A 17820-nucleotide genomic window follows, 5' to 3' on the forward strand; every position below is an offset into this window, starting at 1 on the left:
ACAATAACACAAGAAAAAAAAGAGGTAATACACCCAGTAGTGATATTCAAAACTCTGTTTATTTTGCTTGTAATATTTAGTTTAACAGTCCCTTGTATATCTGTACACTAAACTACAATAAAATAATTACAGTAAATATGAAATTACATCCATCAGACAACTGCATGAAAGGCGTACATTTAGATAACTTTTTTTTATGTATTTAGGTACTGGGGTGGAACATGTTCAGGGTATCTCTAGTGACTGAATGTGCACCTTGAATAGTAAGTGGTTTACAGCTGTAAATAAACAAACACAAGGAGTAAAAAAGGTGGAAAATAACCATTGTGTAATTTAGGTTTTCCTGAAAGTGTGCTTTTCTTTAGATTAGTATAATATCGGCAGGTGAGTTACTGTCAAGAAGGGAGAAGTGGTTGTTTGGTGCACATGAATTTACTGTTTTATTTCATATTCAATGAGCTAAAAAATCATTTTCCTTTTAACATTTTAAGCAAATATTTAATTATATCTAATAATATCGATTCATTTCAACACTTCTAATCAACCTCACTATTTTTTTTTTCACTGAGATCCAGTTTTTTCTTTGCCCGAGTGAATTTCTCCATTTTCTTGTGTAAAAAAACAAATACATTAACAAGTAATGTCCTTTATGTAGACGCATACAATACACCACTTTATTGTGCCACTTCTATCCTAGACTGATGCAAGTCACTACCAATGATATTTTCTGCAACATACTTTTTACATCTTAAGATTTAACCATAAGTACATCTGTGCATTTTTCTTTCAGACATATTGTAATGCAAGCTTGACATTTGGTTTAATTACTCTTTGAAATATGTAAATCTACCCTGGCCAAGAGACGGGAGTATATACACTGCTATTGATATGCCCTATGTACAACCAAAGCTGAGTCTCTACTGTATGTGATTGTACTCTGGCAAACAGAAACATCGTTGTGTCTTGAGTAGGTCTGTCTACTCATTAATCCTCTGTGTCTTGGTGCTTAAGCCCAGATCTGGAGGAGAAAAGAAAGAGAAAGAAGACAAGATGTCACCAGAAAGGTTACTGAAGTATGCAGAGATCAGGCTGTAATGATGAATATGTCATACCCGAAGAGTGTGGTCCCAGGACCCTGAGCAGAAGGCTGTCCCGTCTGGGGAAACGCGCAGCGTGCTGACACGGTTCTCATGTCCAAACAGAATCGAGACTCGCGTTCCTTTGAGGACATCCCATACATTTATGGTGTAGTCGTTGTAGCCACCAAACAGTAGTCGGCCTGGGAAGGAAAACCACACACAGAGACTTAAAAGAAATATCTTTAAACTCAGAACTGGATTTAAATTAGTCTGTTTAATGTTCAGAACAATAAAGAAACTTTACCACTGAGGGAGAAATCAACACTGGAGACCCCAAAGATGATACTCTCCTTGGAGTAAATAGCCACTTCTCTGTCTGCCCTCAAGTCATACAGGCGGCACTGTAACAAAGGTGAGTGTTTTTGAGACTCACCTGAATGGATTTACACACATTTCTAACGGCACATGTTGCTGGTATAAAGCAGTTTAAGATGAGATCAAGATTTAAAATCTGCATACTTACCGTAGCATCATCTGAGCCAGAAGCAAAAGCGTCTCCACTGGGATAGTATCTATTTAAAGACAGACAAACACCGTCGTACAGTCAGCAACGTTTGAACATGTCTGAGATTTAGCGGCTCTTAGTGGTAGCCTCAAAAAAGACAGTGGAAACTAACAGACAACACTGGTTTTTAATCAGGATTAATAAAAAAAAACTATCAGAAAAAAAAAGAAAAATGCTGTGAGCACATAACAGACCAACATATGGCAGCTTTACATATCTGCATTTTCTTCAACTGAATAAAAATAGAAATATTCTCATGTTTACACTTGAGAAGTAAAAACTGAATGTGACACTTACCGCACACTATTTATGTCTGATTCATGAGTTTCAAAGGACTGAATGCACTGTCCTGAACGCATGTCCCACACATTGGCCTTCTTGTCACAGCCCTGTCACAGCAGCAAAACACTCAGAGTTTGAACTGCTTAATAATAAAAGAAATAAAGTAACGAAAGCTCTGTAGAAAGGGTCCTCACCCCCGAAACAAATGTGTTTCCAGTCTCGGACGGGGCCAGGTCCAGACAGAGCACGTCTGCCGCATGTCCATGGAAACTCTGCAAAAGCTGCCCACTCTCAACATCCCATAATGCACAGGTTCCATCCCCGCTGGACGTCAGGATCTTTAACAGAATGGAAGAGGGAAAAGTAAAAGATATGGGCTAACATGTAGCTATAAATGGATTGTCTCCGCTGTGCGGATCATTATGTGACATCAAACCAGGCGCTGCTGTGAATTATTAACAAAGCTCTTTTCACTGGAATATGAAAGGCAGCGATTTATGATTAATAACGGAGAAATAGAAAAGGAGCCGCCTTTATAAAGTGTACAGTGCAAAGTTTCCATCTTACACAGTTGTGTCGCTTTGTTCTTTTTTCTCTGCGGTGGATAATCTCACCTGCATATCTGAGTTGGTGAAGCTGCAGGCAGACAGATAGTTTGTGTGCATGGCCACTGACTTCTTCTTCGCAGCCAAGTTCTCGTTCTTGTCCAGGGACAGAGGATACACTGAGCATTTATTGTCCAGGCCCCTGTGGTGGGAAATGATACAATAATGAACACAATTCTCCAAAATACTGAGGTAATTTAAAAAAAAAAAAAAAACATAAAAAAATCAAAGAAAACCCCAAACAGAGACCCATTTGATTTGGATAATGGCAACGCACTCACCCACAAGCGACAGCGCAGCCGGAGGGGGCGTAGGCGCAGGCCATCACCCAGGTGCAAGGCATTGTCACAGCGTGCTCCTAATAAACAACCAAAAATAAAGCTGCATGAGGGCGCACCGGGATAGCGAGAATTCATTAGGAATAATTAGAGCAGAGCAGCAAGCTTCGGGACGATAGATATTAGAGGTTTCAGACCAAAAACTTTTAAAGGACATTTTCAGCCATTCTGTGGTCGGCTCAACTCTAATGTTTCTAATGTTTCTAATGTTTCTTCACTGCCTTCGTCCTTCATTAAAAGATGATGCAGCGCCAAACTTTCCCCTTTGCAATCGATAACGTCTCATCTCTTGTCGTCACAGCATATGATAGACGCACTGTCTGCTATTTGTGATTGGAAGTTAAGTGAACTTCTCAGGTCAGATACGTGAAACACTGGTTTGAAACCAACCTGTAGGAGGTAACATTTACAAAACATCCTTAACAACCTCCTTAATTAAGCAGTTTCAAGGATCTTTATTTGTAAATAGAGTTATTACCTTGTTGGTAGTGAAAGCATCCCACACAATCACCTTCCCATCCTGCATCAAGAGATTAGAAATTTGCACAATAAATATATATATAATATATATAACAACATTTATTAAAATAGCTCTACAGTTAACTGCAAGTTAAAAGAAAATATAGGATTGTGAAGTTTGTGACCTGCGACGAGCTGACGATTCTCCTCTTGTCCTTACACCAGTCCATACACAGAACTTTGTTGCCGTGTCCCTTCAGGGTTCTCCGTGTCTTCATGACGAACTGACCCAGCCCTTCCACCTTCTCTGCCACCTGATGTACTGCACACAAACACGATATGTACATGACATTAAAGCCTCCATAGTTATTAATATTCCTGGCAGCATTAAGGATTGATCTACAGCAGCCCACACTAAATGGAGGAATACTCCAAATACATATTTGTTTAATCTGTCACATTACCACATATAGAACCACGTACTGATTTTACTTTGCATCCCCCTCTCATCATTTTCATGAGACATGACTGGACTAAACCATTACATACAACATGTTATGATGGAAGAACTGGGCGATAAAATGGGGAAGCAAACAAACAACCTGCTCCTGTCTCCTGTCAAATCGGCTACATCAGACCAAATCACACCAATAATCTGCTCCGACGAACACTCATTTGACAACATTTAACATCTGGCGGAGAGGGATTAAGGCTAGGGTGAGACATTTGCTGATATTTGTCCCGTCTCAGTGTAAACGCAAGAGTGAGTCGAGGCCCCTCCATTTTCAGCACTCACGCTCGACATCGTGCAGCTTCGCTCTTTCCTCCTCCAGCTTCGACTTCAGCGTCTCCGACTCCGTTTTGAGATGAGCCAGAGTCTCGTTCAGCTGTACCTCCTGTGTCGCCATTTCAGGGATTAGAGGGGATCTCATATATTTCCTTTGTGCAGGAAGCGATCGGCGGCGAAAAGGCTTAAAGCGGAGCTAACAGCTGATGCTGCTGTCATGACGTCAGAGGGAGAAGATGCTCCTCCAGTTTCCAGAGGAGGAGGATCCTGCATCCCGGAGATGCTGCGCACAGGACGCATCCTCAGCTGCACCCGGCCTCACCAACTCACCGGATAAATAATGCGATTTCACCGTGCGCGGGAAAGAAAAAAAAAAAAAAGACGCAATGTTGTTTGTCAGTACAGGGCATGCTGACACTTTCACGCAGGAATAGATTTATTTTTATGTTTGTCCCACAGGGGAAATAAAGCTGACATGTTTCAAGTAACCGCATCTTACTTAAATATAACTGTACATCTTCATTTTCACAGTTTAACTGAGCCATCTGCAGTTTTGTTTTTTGGTATTTTATTACAAGTGTGAAGATGTATGATGTGGTTAAAGAAATGTACATGGCAAATGTCGGATTGACTCATATTTCGGTGTTATAAACCCACTGCACTTAAATCTTACACGAACTATTTTGCTTCCACCATCAGAACTTCATTTCTAGCTGTGAAGCAGCAGATTGATCTTAACATTTGTTGAAATGTAGCACCGCAGCTGACTATATCCACACAATAAACTAACCTGGCTATTTTATTATATTATATTTTATTGACAGTTCTTTGGTCCTGCTTTGTCCGACCAGCAGTCACAAACCCAGTACAACTTGGTGTACACTGACAAAAAACAAACAAACAAACAAACAAAAAAAACAGCAAATGTTTCCATCAGAGAAGCTAAAACCTGAGATCAGTCAGAGGTTTGTAATAAAGAATGACTGAAACTTATATATATATAAATCAACACATTATCTGAGGGGAATTTGTTTATTGATGTTATTGTAGCAACTATTATAAAACTACATCACATGTTTAAAAGAATAAAATATGATGATTTTTTTCCTCATTCGGTGTCTCATCAAAATTGTAAATATGTCCTGTACATTCTTTTTATTTTAAGTGTTCACATGTGTCTATAGCTGACACAGTATGTAGGAAAGGTCAAGTGTTGGCTTTGTCAGATCCTGGTTAGGAAGTCCAGATGAAGACTGTTTGGGACCTGCAGCAGCTCCAGAGCCTGTGAGGACGGGCAGAAAGGAAACATGACCTGGAAACGGTAATCTGTGTCCACCATCAGCTGTGCAGAGCCTTCATGTTCTTGTAGTAACGACTGCAACGAGGAACAGATTTCCATATTTAGTCAAGTGCAGTTATGACAGATATTACTTCGGGATCCTTACATTAAAATCTGAACATCACCAGAGGAGCTCACCTGAACTTTGCGGACAAATGATGATGTCACCCTTTTCTCGAAATCGTCAATTGGGGTGTATGAATTCAAAATCTTGACAATCTACAAATTTAAATTTTACTATTGAGTTTCGTTTTTAACAAGAAAGCAAGAGTTTCTAACATAAAAAAGCATTTGAAATGTCTTCTGAATGAAATACCTGGACGGGGCTGAGCTCAGTGCATTTCTCAGTGATCTCCTTGGCGTCCTCGTCAGTCGACTTGTTGACCTGCAGTAGCCAGGCGGCCTGAGACAGCGGCTTCAGAGTATCAATGGCATTAGAGCTTTGAAGTTCCTTCTCTTTGAGCCACTCTTCTAGATAACTGATGTTGCATCTAAAAGAACAGAGCAGCGATAAATCCCAACCTCTTTGTCCGTCATTAAAACATCACAGAAACGAACACGGACCTGATTTGCATCCCCTTCCTGCAGGAGCACATGTCTTTGCGGAGCATCATGTTGTTGAGGGTGGTGGCGCCTATTAGGAAGAACAGCTGTTTGACAGCCTGTCTGACGAGCCCCTGGTCCATGCCGTGGTGGCTCATGGTGGAGTGGAAGTCCGTGAGCTGCTGGAGGATGGAGGAGATGGTGTAGGTCTCGGACTCATCATAGATGCTGCTGGAACGCTTCCTGAAGCCCGTCGGCTTCATGCTAGAAATCCCCTGCAGACTCTCGTGCTCCAGCATACCTGGCACTGTTGGAGGAAGCACAGAAGCAAGTTTTAGGCTGCACACAAAAGCTGAAATCTACACGTAATAATGAGCATGTGATAATAAGTTTTACCAATAGCAGGAGTGAGAGATTTCTCCATGATCGTGATAAACTGATGATAGATGTGTATGGCCAGGTCGCTGAGAATCTGTCTGTGTTCGGACAAATCAAAGTTCTGCAGGCAGTTCTTTTTCTGCCGAGGAGTACTTTGTTTTTGGAACTCCTTTTGGATGCAAAAGGAAAGAGAACGTCAAACTATGTCTTCCACTACTGACAGATAATATCATGAGCCTGTGAGCATAGGTGAGTTCGTACCTCCTCCCCGCTGTACTGCTTCAGACAGTTGAGCAGCTGGTAGGTGTTGGAGAGCCAGAAGGACAACAGCTCGAAGTCTTTGTGGTAACTCTAAAATAGACAAGTGTCAGCTGTATTCTCACGTCAACAATTTCTCAAAAGCACCAACATACCTACTGCATACACCGATCAGCCACAACATTAAAACCACTGACAGGAGAAGTAAATAACACTGAGCATCTTCTGACAATACAATGTTCTGCTGGGAATCTTTTGGACCTGGCATAAATGTGGATGTTACTTAGACATGTAGCACCTATCTAGACCAGACAAGACCAGACACCCCCACCCCAATAGCAATGACACTCCTTGATGGCAGCACACGCACAAAAATGGTTTAGAAACTCAAAAAACACATGGTGTTGATCTGACCTCCAAATTCACTAAATCCCAAACTGATTAAGTATCTGTGGGATGATCCACAGAGGCCCCTCCCCTCAATCCATACGACCCAAAGGCCCCCCACTAACAACATCCTGTTGTCAGAAACCACAGGATGCCCTCAGAAGGACCATGTCCATTCTCTGATGAGTCACAGCTGTTTTAGGTGGTCATAATGTTATGCCTGACCATTGTTTAACCTTATATAGAGCCTTTAATAATATATTTTACTATGATATTTACTCTTTATTAATTTTTATTATTATATTTACTCTTCATTCTTCAGTCTACAGTAGAGATAAAGGCTGACAGAGAACTAAGCTCACCACGATGACCTTCTTGACTGCGCCAATGATCGCATTCATAAGAGACTTGAGTTTGGCGCCGTCGTTCAGGTAGTCAGCGTGTCGGACGCACATGAAGAGGAGGAAAGCCGGCAGGTTGGGGATCATGTTGACCACCACTCCTCTGGGCCTGAGATCTGAGGGTGACACAGAAGTCTCAGAGTCAGAGGGCACTGGTAGAAAGGCAGATAAACTCAAAATGAATGATATTGCAGGGGAGAATACCCAGAATGATGTTTTTAATGAGCCTGGGTTCATCGTCTCTATTATACTCCAACATGCCGAGGTAATCTTTAGGAATGGCAGACGCAGGTGTATGCTTTGCTGCATGAGAAACAATAAAAGTGATGATTATGGTGAAATTGTGTCTATTTAATATTTATAGTGTACTGTAGCTCCAGGCTACAACGTTACCTTTCGCTGACTTTTCAATGCTTTTTATTTGATTCTGCAGTCTCTTTATTAATCTGTCCTTCTGGTCAAGCAGCTCTTCAAAGTCCTGAAATGACAGTAGAGTCGTCTTTTCATGTACACACACGCGCATTCGTACGCCGGCGCCCCTCCACCACTGATGTTCACGCGCACCATGTTCTCAGCCGTTAACCGTGACGTCTCCTCTCTCAGTTTCCTTTTGACCTCACTCTCCATCAGCTGCAGCCTCTTCAGGTGATCGATCTCCTCTTCCAGCTCCTCCACTCTGCCCTGAAGCTCGCACTTCGCCTCCTGCAGCTCTTCAGCTTTCTCCTCAAAGTGCCTAAAAAAACACCAAATATCAGGATGAGCACACACCTTCACACATTTGTTGATGAACACACTCCACCACAGTGGAGTAATTTACCTGCGCTGCAAGCTCTCTTCTGTAATCCTCTTCTGAAGAGTGTTAGTGATCTCATTGTCTTTGTCTTTTGGACGACATGAACACAACAAGTATAACATAAACAACTTCAATGCAACTTCAACCTCAACTTAAATGTAATTGTTGGACAAAACAAAAGTCAGATCTACCTTCTAACTCTCTGTTTTTCTCTTCTACGTGGCCTTCGAGCTCTTGCTTTTGTCTCTGCAGCTCTGAAATCTGCAGTTTCAGCTCCGGTATGACCTGAGGATCACATTAATGCACAGATCACGGCTGCGTTCTGCACCACTTCAACTCCAGCAAGGAAATATGGAATAAATAATGCAACAACATACTGAGTTCTCACTGTTGAGCCTGGACACTTCCTGGCGAATATGTTCATTGACATTGGTTTTCTCCTGGAACAGGTTTTGCAGCTTGCTGTTCTCATTTTGAAGGTGATCCATTTTCAATTTCAAGCCCTCCACTTGAGTCTCATAGCTTTCCTTCTGCTCCCTCTGGTGGTTTTCCAGAATCCTGCCAACAAACCACATCCAAATTGATGCTTTGGTTTCTTATGTGAGGAACTTATTCATTGTCAGTGGATCAACCTCCAGTAGACGGTGGTCAGCATGTGGTGGAGTAACTGCATAGAGGCTGATTAATGAACTGAGGTAGACGGGGGTTCGCAGCAAAATGCATTTTAGCCACATAAAACAATCAATATCAGTTGAAGTGTACACTGTATTTAGAACTTTATCACCACTTTACTGTGCCGTCAGACAGGGGGAACTGAAGCCAGAACAAAAACCTTTTGTCTAAAGGCCAAAGAGGCCACTACCTTGATGAAGACAGCAATAGAATGTCTTCAGGTGATGTGTGTATCGATACTGAAATATCCCATACCAGGTCTTAATGCTCTAAAAATCGATTCTCAAATTAAAATATCAATACCATATCATTTCGAACACAGTGGAAAGCAACTAAACTATTGAGTTGTGGCAACACAACAAACCTTGTTAAACACCTCAGGTTAAACCACAACACAGAATATGAGGCATTTATGATGAGGTGGACAGAAGAGAAGAACACAGCCTCAGAATTAAGTTTTCATTTTTTTTGCAAGTGTTCATTTTTATAGCAGTTCTTAATAGTTAAAGAATAATTTATTTCTGGTTTTTGTGTTTGAACATTTTCACCTATTTTGTATGACTGTTGTTGTATTAGTTAGGCTGTATAGTAAATGAAGCTACTACTTCAACATACTTCCGAGTTTAAAATAAATAAATTACTTTGATATCTTGTATTCTTCATGAAGCTATGAAAGACTGTTTTTTTTTTTTTAGATTTACCATACACATTAGGGTATATTTACCCAAAGTATCAGATCGGTATTGATCATTGCTTAACTTCTGAGCCAGTGCTCCTCTCTGCTTCTTCAAAGTGGAGGCGTGCCGACCATCATCTACTGTAGGTAATAGATAAGTGCCTCATACAACACAACTCCAACTCCAAAGAGACTGACCTATCATATCCAAGTTTCACAGGTTTGTCACATCGGTAAAAAAAAAAGAAAAAAAGAAATTGCACTAAAAAACAGACCTGGTGGCTTTCTGCAGACCTTCGAAAGCTTCCAGCAAATCGTCCATCTCATAAAGCTTGTCAGGGTCATGTGGAGTTAGCCTTCAGAGAAACAATGTGTGAGAGAACTTGTCAAAAAAAAGAAAGACATATAGAGTAAGTAAAGGCAACGCTCAAAGTTGCTGGCTTACCCCAGAAGAACCTCCTCCTCGACGACACCACCCAGAAGTTGTCTTGCGATCTCGTCCATTTTAGCTGCAGAGAAATATTGAGCCATCAAACCTCAGGGAAATATTTTCACCACTGCCAGTATAAAAGTAAACCTCTGTACATTTCGCTTGTTCCGACTGCTGCCTCAGCTTCCGGTCCGCGCTGTTTCTCTGATTCTGCAGGTTGTTCAGGTCTCTGCGTAGCTCAGGGATGATCTTGACGTGCTTGGTGAGCTGGATGACCTGTTCCTGAAGGTCAGAGGTCACCTGCTCCCCCTCCTCCAGCTTCCTCTGCAGACTGACTCTCTCCTCCTTCAATCTCTTTATCTCCTCCTTCAGAGATTCCACCTCTTTCTCGTGGTCCTGTCTCTGGATCTCAATGTTGTTCTCTGCGATTCTGTCAAGGGAGAAGACGTCAGCTGTCAGCATAAACCCAACAACTTGATGCAGATTGACATAGATTTGAATGACTTACTTTCTAAGTCTCACTTCGTCTTCTTTCTCTTCTTGAAGACTCCTTATTACTTGATCGAAGCTCTCTGTAAGATTTTAAGGCTGGTCACAAATGTGGAACACAGGGCGCAATTCAATATCACACAGGAATCTTGACTTTTATTACCTTTGGCCTCTTTGGTGGAAGCTTCAAAATCTTTCTCCAAGTTCTGCTTTTCAGAGTTTAGTGCCTCTAGTTCCTTCCGCAGCTGTACGATTGTCTAGAGTGGGAAGAAAACTCAATCTCAAACTGACTCGAAAACGAAAGAAGTAGCAAAGGCACGAATGAAATCATTAACTTGGAGACTGACCAGACTAGCATCTTCTTTCACTTTCTTCTCCCTTGCCTCCAAAGACGCCTTCTGGTTGGTTGACTTTTCCAGCTGCGTCTCCAGCACCTGAAGTCTGTCCACAGTTTGAGAGTGGGAGTTGGCCAAGCTTGTTAGTCTCTCCATCAGCCCGCGGTTCTCTTTGTTCTGTCGGGATACAGGTATTGGGTTGTGTCCTCCACATAAAACATAAAAAGGTAAAATAACCGCGGACGCATCTTTACCTGCTCTTCGATCTTCTTTCTGAGCTGCTGCACCCTGTAGGAGAGCTGAACGTTGAGCACCAGCCGACGCATGGTTTGAAATCGCCGCCGTGCCAGCCATGCTCGGGCGTACTTCTGAATAACCAGTGCTTTGTGCTCTTCTTTCATCTGTGAGGAACCAAAGGCATGACAGGTCACAAAACACACGCACGCAGTCGCATTTTATAATTTCATTAAAATTATAGTAAAATAAAAGATGCAAATGGCCACTTAATGGAGATTTCAGTTACGGACCTTCTTGTACCGTTTACGAGCTATCCAACCTCGTGTGAAGGCCTGGATGGTGATGGAGGCCAGATGAACCACATGGTAGACCTGTCTCACACGGTAGCCTCTCCAGTGTCTCTGGATCACCACAGCTGCCCAGCCCTGTTTCAGTTTCTCAGCAGTCACTGCCTTACTGTAGGTTCACAAACAAAACATGTAGGTGTTCATTTTGAAAACGGCTCCAGCGGATGATGTGGGATGTTAAAGCTTTGCCGTATAATGCCGTAAAACGTCTCTAACCGGACTGTTCTCTTTCCACGTATGTACTGTTGGAGGATGATGGCTGCCCCTCTGATGGCCAGGTACTTCCTCCTCTGCCTCCATCCACGGACATGTTTCTGGATGGTTACACAAGCTCCGCGAAGTCGGTCCAGACGCAGCTTCTCTAGATAAGCTACCTGACCAGCTCGGAAGAAGATCTTTGTCCGGCCGAACTTGTACTGGTTGGGGTCCTGCAGATGGAGCCAAGAACCCAGAGTGACATACAAGAACACAGCTGTCAACAGTGCTCATTTTCGAGGATGCCATAGGGTGCAACTAACCTGAATCAACCTCTGCAGCACGTTCTTGCAGGTTTGCTTCTTGTCACTGAGGTCTGCCTCCAGATGTGACATTAGGATAGAGTATCGGCTGTAAAACTCAATGTATGTCCACCTGCACATAACAAAAACACACAAGGCCGTAAATAAAATCTGGAGATGAGAGTATTTTAATTTGAGTTTGAAATGTGTAAAATAAAGTCACCTGGAGGGATAGCTCTGTGCACTGATACGAATGGTTTCAAGGACTCCACAGGCTCGGAGCTGCTGCACTACCCTCCTGGAGTCGTATCTTGCAGAAAAATACACAAACATCAGAATGAGAAAAAAAATTGTGTGCAATGGCAAAAACAGAAAGAGTCGAAATGAATAGCAGTAAATATGAAATTAATATAAAAAATGTAAAATAGATTTGGTTCAGCAATAAATAATGTGAAGCATGGACTAAATTAAGAGAGACATTGTAATATTGCACATGAGAGAGTATTGCACGAAGAGTAAATCAAACTTATTGTAATCCCTTAGAGTTCAGGGGGAGAATAATACAGACCGGATGTGTGCAAATGCTTTTGTGAACACAGAGTGAACTGTTTGAACCACAGTCGATTTGTACTCACTCAAATGGGAGCTTTTCATCATTAGGCTTAATGCAGCGCACATAGTGAGGAGTGGTAGCGTTCAGTGTTTCCATCAGTAAAGAGAGGGAGCTGCGAAACTAACAAACAACCACAAAGTTCGTGAGAAATGAGAAAAAACACAAACTCAGCTTGAGCCCAAACACAAACACACAAACACACACACACACACACACACACACACACACACTGATAAACACTTATTTTTATATCATGGAAAGTTCATTGAGAATGTGATTTGAATGAACAGCGGCAGAGTAAACATTTTCACCTTATCTCCCACGGACGTTCTCAGCTGTTTATTGGCTGCTTTCACTGGAGGCCTGGCGGGCCTCACTTTGAATCCCTTAGTGTTCAGAGCGTTTTGCTCCTCCTCTTGGAAAAAGTCGGCCAGAAAAAGGAACTGATAACAGTTGCAAGAAGAAACGAGTCAAGATGAGAAGAAAATGCTGCACGGAATGGCGGAAATCTTCATTAAAACCGTTCATAAAACACGGCCCTTGACTACCTTACTGTCTCTCAGCGTGTCCAGCAGTTCCTCATAGAGAGCATCTCGGTTCTTCTCCAGGAAACCTCTGCACTGATATTCTACCTGTTGAGAAAAAAGCAGACTGGTATAATTTAAAAAGCACAAAAACATTAAGAGATCCTAAAGGCAGGAGTCTTTTTAATGCTAGTGATTATGGAGGTACTGGGCGATTAGACTCCACCTTGTCTGCAAAGTGCTGTATCACAAATGCCTCATTTGATAACCTGGGTTTCTCAAACAGAGGATTGGCATCAAGGTAGTTGAACAGCTTTTGCAGCCAGCTCTGGTCAGTGCCTTGAGGGAACTGTGAAGCCAAAACACAAACTCTATGTAATCATAAAGCAATAAAAACATCTAACTGAGAATGTCCACCGACTCTTACAAAGCACTCTTCATCAAGCAAGTCTAAGATGCCCATCTTTGCTTCGATCAGATCAATGACTGGCTGGTTGTCATAGAAATCTATCAGTGTCCATGGGATGTCCTCTTTCATGTACTCCTCCTGCTCCAGCTTGAACACGTGCTGAAAGTAACACACACACATACAACAGGATAAGAACTTGGAGTTGACAAATGGGTGCGTCCGGTGTTTGACTGCGGCTGATGGTGTTGTCCCATACCAGGTTAAACTGCTGCTGAAGCTTTTCATTTGCGTAGTTGATACAAAACTGTTCGAAGCTGTTGATGTCAAACGTTTCAAAGCTGAGGACGACAAACAACACGTTTACGCGAGAGCAGCACCGAAGGAAACCTGCATTTACGAATTTCAGAATCTGTGCATTTTCATTACCCGTAAATGTCCAGGACGCCTATGAAAGCGTGTTGCTTCCCTGGAACCTGCAGCGCCGTGTTTATCCTGTTAATGATGCAGTCGAACAGATGAGCGTAGATCTGCTTAGCGAGGGCATCTCTGGCATTTATCGCCCGCTCCTTAGGCACCGGCTTCACGACCGTTTCAGCCACCAGGACGATCCTTCGATGGCACAGCCAGCGCACCAGCTCCTCTGCGCTCACACAGAGCAGCTCACAGAACACGGCCAGGTGTGGGTCGTCGGACTGAAAGATACACAGGTCAAGTTTTCTACCCAAGTCGGTTCACGATTTAAGATCTGTCGCAAAACTTAAAAAGTTAATTACAGGGACTGACGATCTGTCGTCTCCCACGGTTCTGATCTCCACATTCCCCAGATGCAGAATGGCTGCGAGAACTTTAAACACATCTGACTGAAAGTCCTCGTTCAATCCTGGAGAGGAGAAACAAGAAGGTAAAGCCAGCATAAACACTAAAAAAAAATCTCAGGCTATCAGCTGAGGCACATTACCGAGCAGCGAGAAGGTCCGTCGAGTCTCTTGCATGTCCTTCTGGTCATCTACGCCTTCGATACTAATATCACCACCCATGCAGGTGTACCTGAACTCATCCGCACTCACTACAAACGAAAATGAATCCCACTATAAGTATTTAATTAGTAGTTAACTAGGATAAAGGCAGCTCAGTATCAAACCTCCAGAAAAAAGCCTCGTGTACAAACACTCACACAGTCTCAGGTTCTTGAACTCTGGCAGGTGTGCACAGGAACACATCTGGTAGAATATGTGATAATTACGTTCGTTGTCTGCCTGAAAATAAAAGAGAAGAAAATATCTGAAATCTCATATTATCTTCAGCTACCACTTATCTTCTCTAGGGTCTTTGCTGGAGCCTATCCCAGCTGTCATCGGGCGAGAGGCCGGGTGCACCCTGGACAGGTCGCCAGGCTATCTCAGGGCTAACACATACAACCATTCACACTCACACTCACGCGTAGGGTCAATTTAGTCTCACCAATTAGTCTAATGAGCATGTGTTTAGAGGTGGGAGGAAATCGGAGTACCCAGAGAAAACCCACGCAAACACAGGGAGAACACTCAAACTCCACCCAGAAAGGTCCGAGCTGGACTCGAACTCATCTCATGCACTACCTGAAACACCACTCTGGACTTCTCCAGCAGGTACGTCCTCATGTTTGCTCCGATGATCCGGTACCTCTTGTCAAAGCTGATCTCAGTGTATTTGCCAAACCGGCTGCTGTTGTCATTCCTGGTGGTCTTTGCGTTTCCTATCGCCTGAGAAAAAAAATAAAAACAACAACAACAAAAATGAAAACGTGACTTTTTTTCTTTATTGTGTCTGTGCTGAAGCTTTGTGTCACCAGTTAAGATGATACCTCTGTTATCGGATTGGATGCCAGGACTTTGTCTTCAACTCGAGTCTTACTTCCAGATTTGCTCACGACGGCAAAGTACCTCATGGCGTATCTAGCAGACACAGTTTTACCGGCTCCCGATTCACCGCTGACGATGATGGACTGGTTCTTGTGGTTTCTGAGGAATAGCTGGGAATGTAACACAGCTATAACAATGATATATATTAACTGTGAGGTTTTATTTACCTGGCCATCTGTTTGTAAGCCTCCTCTGCCACTGCAAATATATGAGGGTCCATGTCTCCCATGTTCTGGCCTGAGTAGGCATGAATGATGGCATCTCCATAGATAGGAAGCTGTTTATAAGGATTTACAGCCACCAGAATAATACCTGTAAATGAGGAAACAGCACAGGCTCAGACAACAACCAGCTGACACCTCAGTGCTTTATAGTTTAACGATGAAAGGCTCCCTGCAACTGTACCGCAGTAGGTGTAGATGATTTTGGACTCCACAAATCGCACTTTGAGATTGTGCAGGACCGCAGGTTCGTGCAGGTAGCTGAGAGCCGTGAGGTCATTCTCCCCCACCAAGATGTCCGGGTTTCGGAGAGGAGGGAGTTGAGGAATGGCTGGGTCAACAGAGTAGCAGTGCTCCTGAACAGCGGCAGGTTACGTAAGAGAGAGTCAGATCAGCTGGCGGTTCTCACCATTATAAATCTACCATGTTTACACATATTAGTCACATTTGACTTACGTTGCCATCTTCAAGAAGCAGTACGAGAACACTGTCCCCGGAGTGGAAGTCTCTCTTGATCTCAGCTGATTTCCACACATGTTCTTCATCTGGTATCCACACTCTGTTGTACTGAGGACCAGGATTTTTTCAAATGAGACAGATGAGTATTTTGTATTTTAAGTTTTGTATCCCTAAATGTCATGGCATAGTCCCCATTCAGGAATGGGCTCATAAAGGAAATTAAATTAAACATCAAGTATTTATTTATACTCCTTTCCGGCACATTTCTTTGGCCTCTCTTTATATATTTATGGCATGACTGATATTAAATTCGTTACATATTTGCTTAAAACCACTAAATGTCCTTCCATCAGTAACTTATAAATTCCGCATTAAACGTAAATGTAAGACGTAAAACACTTTAGAAGGTGCAGGTGAGCTTATTCAATCTCTCACGGATACAGTTTGTCATTCATTACAAGTTCCCAGCGCACTGGCAAAGTTTCCATATGTCTCAGTGGACGTCTGCAACTAGAAACTGTATGTAAATGTTTTTTCTTTTTGTTTTTTTGACTGTTATTTGAAAGGTGAACTTTTCCCTTACCTTGGTGTACAGTTCCAATAAAGCCATCTTTATTCATCGCAGCTGAAACTTTCCTTGTCGGGATGTTTGTTTATCACCTAGTCTACCACTGTACCAACCAGGTTAACAACGAATTTCCTCCCCAACACCTCAGAAGTATGTCAGAATGAAGACAAGTTAAAGACAGTCACATGGCGCTTCCGGCTGGGACCTTCAAATTAATAGTCCCATTAATATAAAGACAAATTTAACATCCTTTAATATACAAAGAAACCAAAGTTGGAGTCCTTGTGTCACCCGTTGTGCGTCGTACGTTTCACGAATTGGCGTTTACACATTACACACTAGTCTTCAAATTTATTTAATATTTTTATATTTTATTGTATAATATTACTAGATAGATAGATACTCCATTTCAAACACGATTAAAGAAATTCAGTTTAAAAAAAAAATATTATTTCGACCTTTCCTCTAATCTATGCCTAATCTGGACACATCCAGCTCCGTCCTATTTAACTTTGTTAACTTCTTGTTAGATGCTAAACTGCATTCCGTCGCCCTCTAGTTGTACATGTGTAATGACAATTAAGTTGAATGTAACCTAACTGGTTAGACACATTGGTCAAAACTGGTTAATCAAGCCAAGTGTAAAGGACCGTAAAAAGAACAAGAAACACACTAAGAACAAATTAAACAGGTGCTTTAATGTGAAAGTCCCATGAGTCATCGTCCAGGTTGGTGTGGTCTCTTCGTGGTTGACTCGTCGCACTCACCTGCTGCGGACTTTGACTGGGAGACTCCGCCCTCTCGTCTTGTGACAGCGGCTCGACGCCGTGGGTGTGCTCGTTTATTCACGGATTCTTGACAAAAGAAGCCGGATGCGAGCCACCTCACCACCACACTTTAGCCACAGCTTTGCACCAAAAATGACTTTAAAAAGAAAACACTTCGTACCAACCAAACCTACAATATCAGTGTTCTTCCAAAACTGAGAAAACAGTGGGAATGAGAGAGTTCACCAGAAAGACTAACTAGACACATGCCCTGTGGGCAGAAGGAAGTTAAGCTAACAGGTTAATCATATCTGGAGTGATAGGTGTTAACATGTGTTGAGCATTTAAAGTTTGAGAACTTATGATAACTGATAACTTCAGACTGAATTCAGTGAAATTATTTGTTTGAATCAGGTCAAACTCTATATAGATACTGTTTCATGGAGGACATCCACTATTAA

General features: G+C 42.4%; 2 protein-coding genes and 1 long non-coding RNA gene across 3 annotated transcripts; 1 reads left to right on the top strand and 2 right to left on the bottom strand.

Annotated features, from left to right (window-relative positions):
* Positions 1 to 40: 40 nt before the first annotated feature.
* On the bottom strand, positions 41 to 4428 carry gnb5a (guanine nucleotide binding protein (G protein), beta 5a). The gene is made up of 11 exons (XM_047596062.1): positions 4125 to 4428; positions 3514 to 3650; positions 3348 to 3389; positions 2813 to 2889; positions 2541 to 2673; positions 2121 to 2264; positions 1942 to 2033; positions 1603 to 1651; positions 1384 to 1480; positions 1113 to 1279; positions 41 to 1018 (listed from the first exon to the last, which is right to left on the bottom strand). The coding sequence occupies exons 1-11, from the start codon at positions 4258 to 4260 to the stop codon at positions 1007 to 1009; spliced, it is 1086 nt and encodes a 361-aa protein (XP_047452018.1). The 5' UTR covers positions 4261 to 4428; the 3' UTR covers positions 41 to 1006.
* Positions 3676 to 5226, top strand: LOC125014745. The gene is made up of 2 exons (XR_007113531.1): positions 3676 to 4045; positions 4278 to 5226. It is a non-coding gene; the product is annotated as an uncharacterized LOC125014745 (long non-coding RNA).
* On the bottom strand, positions 5132 to 16725 carry myo5c (myosin VC). Its single transcript, XM_047596002.1, has 40 exons — positions 16608 to 16725; positions 16022 to 16132; positions 15750 to 15921; positions 15512 to 15656; positions 15287 to 15443; positions 15042 to 15185; positions 14618 to 14699; positions 14402 to 14509; positions 14217 to 14323; positions 13870 to 14135; positions 13700 to 13781; positions 13462 to 13602; positions 13261 to 13383; positions 13059 to 13142; positions 12822 to 12953; positions 12533 to 12630; positions 12121 to 12207; positions 11919 to 12030; positions 11617 to 11828; positions 11344 to 11509; positions 11071 to 11217; positions 10829 to 10993; positions 10645 to 10738; positions 10501 to 10564; positions 10148 to 10422; positions 10008 to 10071; positions 9838 to 9918; positions 8592 to 8772; positions 8406 to 8499; positions 8239 to 8302; positions 7986 to 8154; positions 7815 to 7899; positions 7626 to 7724; positions 7383 to 7537; positions 6637 to 6726; positions 6394 to 6544; positions 6019 to 6304; positions 5771 to 5945; positions 5593 to 5673; positions 5132 to 5490 (listed from the first exon to the last, which is right to left on the bottom strand). Exons 1-40 carry the CDS (start codon positions 16632 to 16634, stop codon positions 5338 to 5340), a joined length of 5229 nt encoding a protein of 1742 aa, XP_047451958.1. The 5' UTR covers positions 16635 to 16725; the 3' UTR covers positions 5132 to 5337.
* Between the last annotated feature and the right edge of the window lie 1095 nt (positions 16726 to 17820).

The sequence above is a fragment of the Mugil cephalus genome, chromosome 10 (genome assembly GCF_022458985.1).
Source record: "Mugil cephalus isolate CIBA_MC_2020 chromosome 10, CIBA_Mcephalus_1.1, whole genome shotgun sequence".
NCBI classification, from domain to species: domain Eukaryota; kingdom Metazoa; phylum Chordata; class Actinopteri; order Mugiliformes; family Mugilidae; genus Mugil; species Mugil cephalus.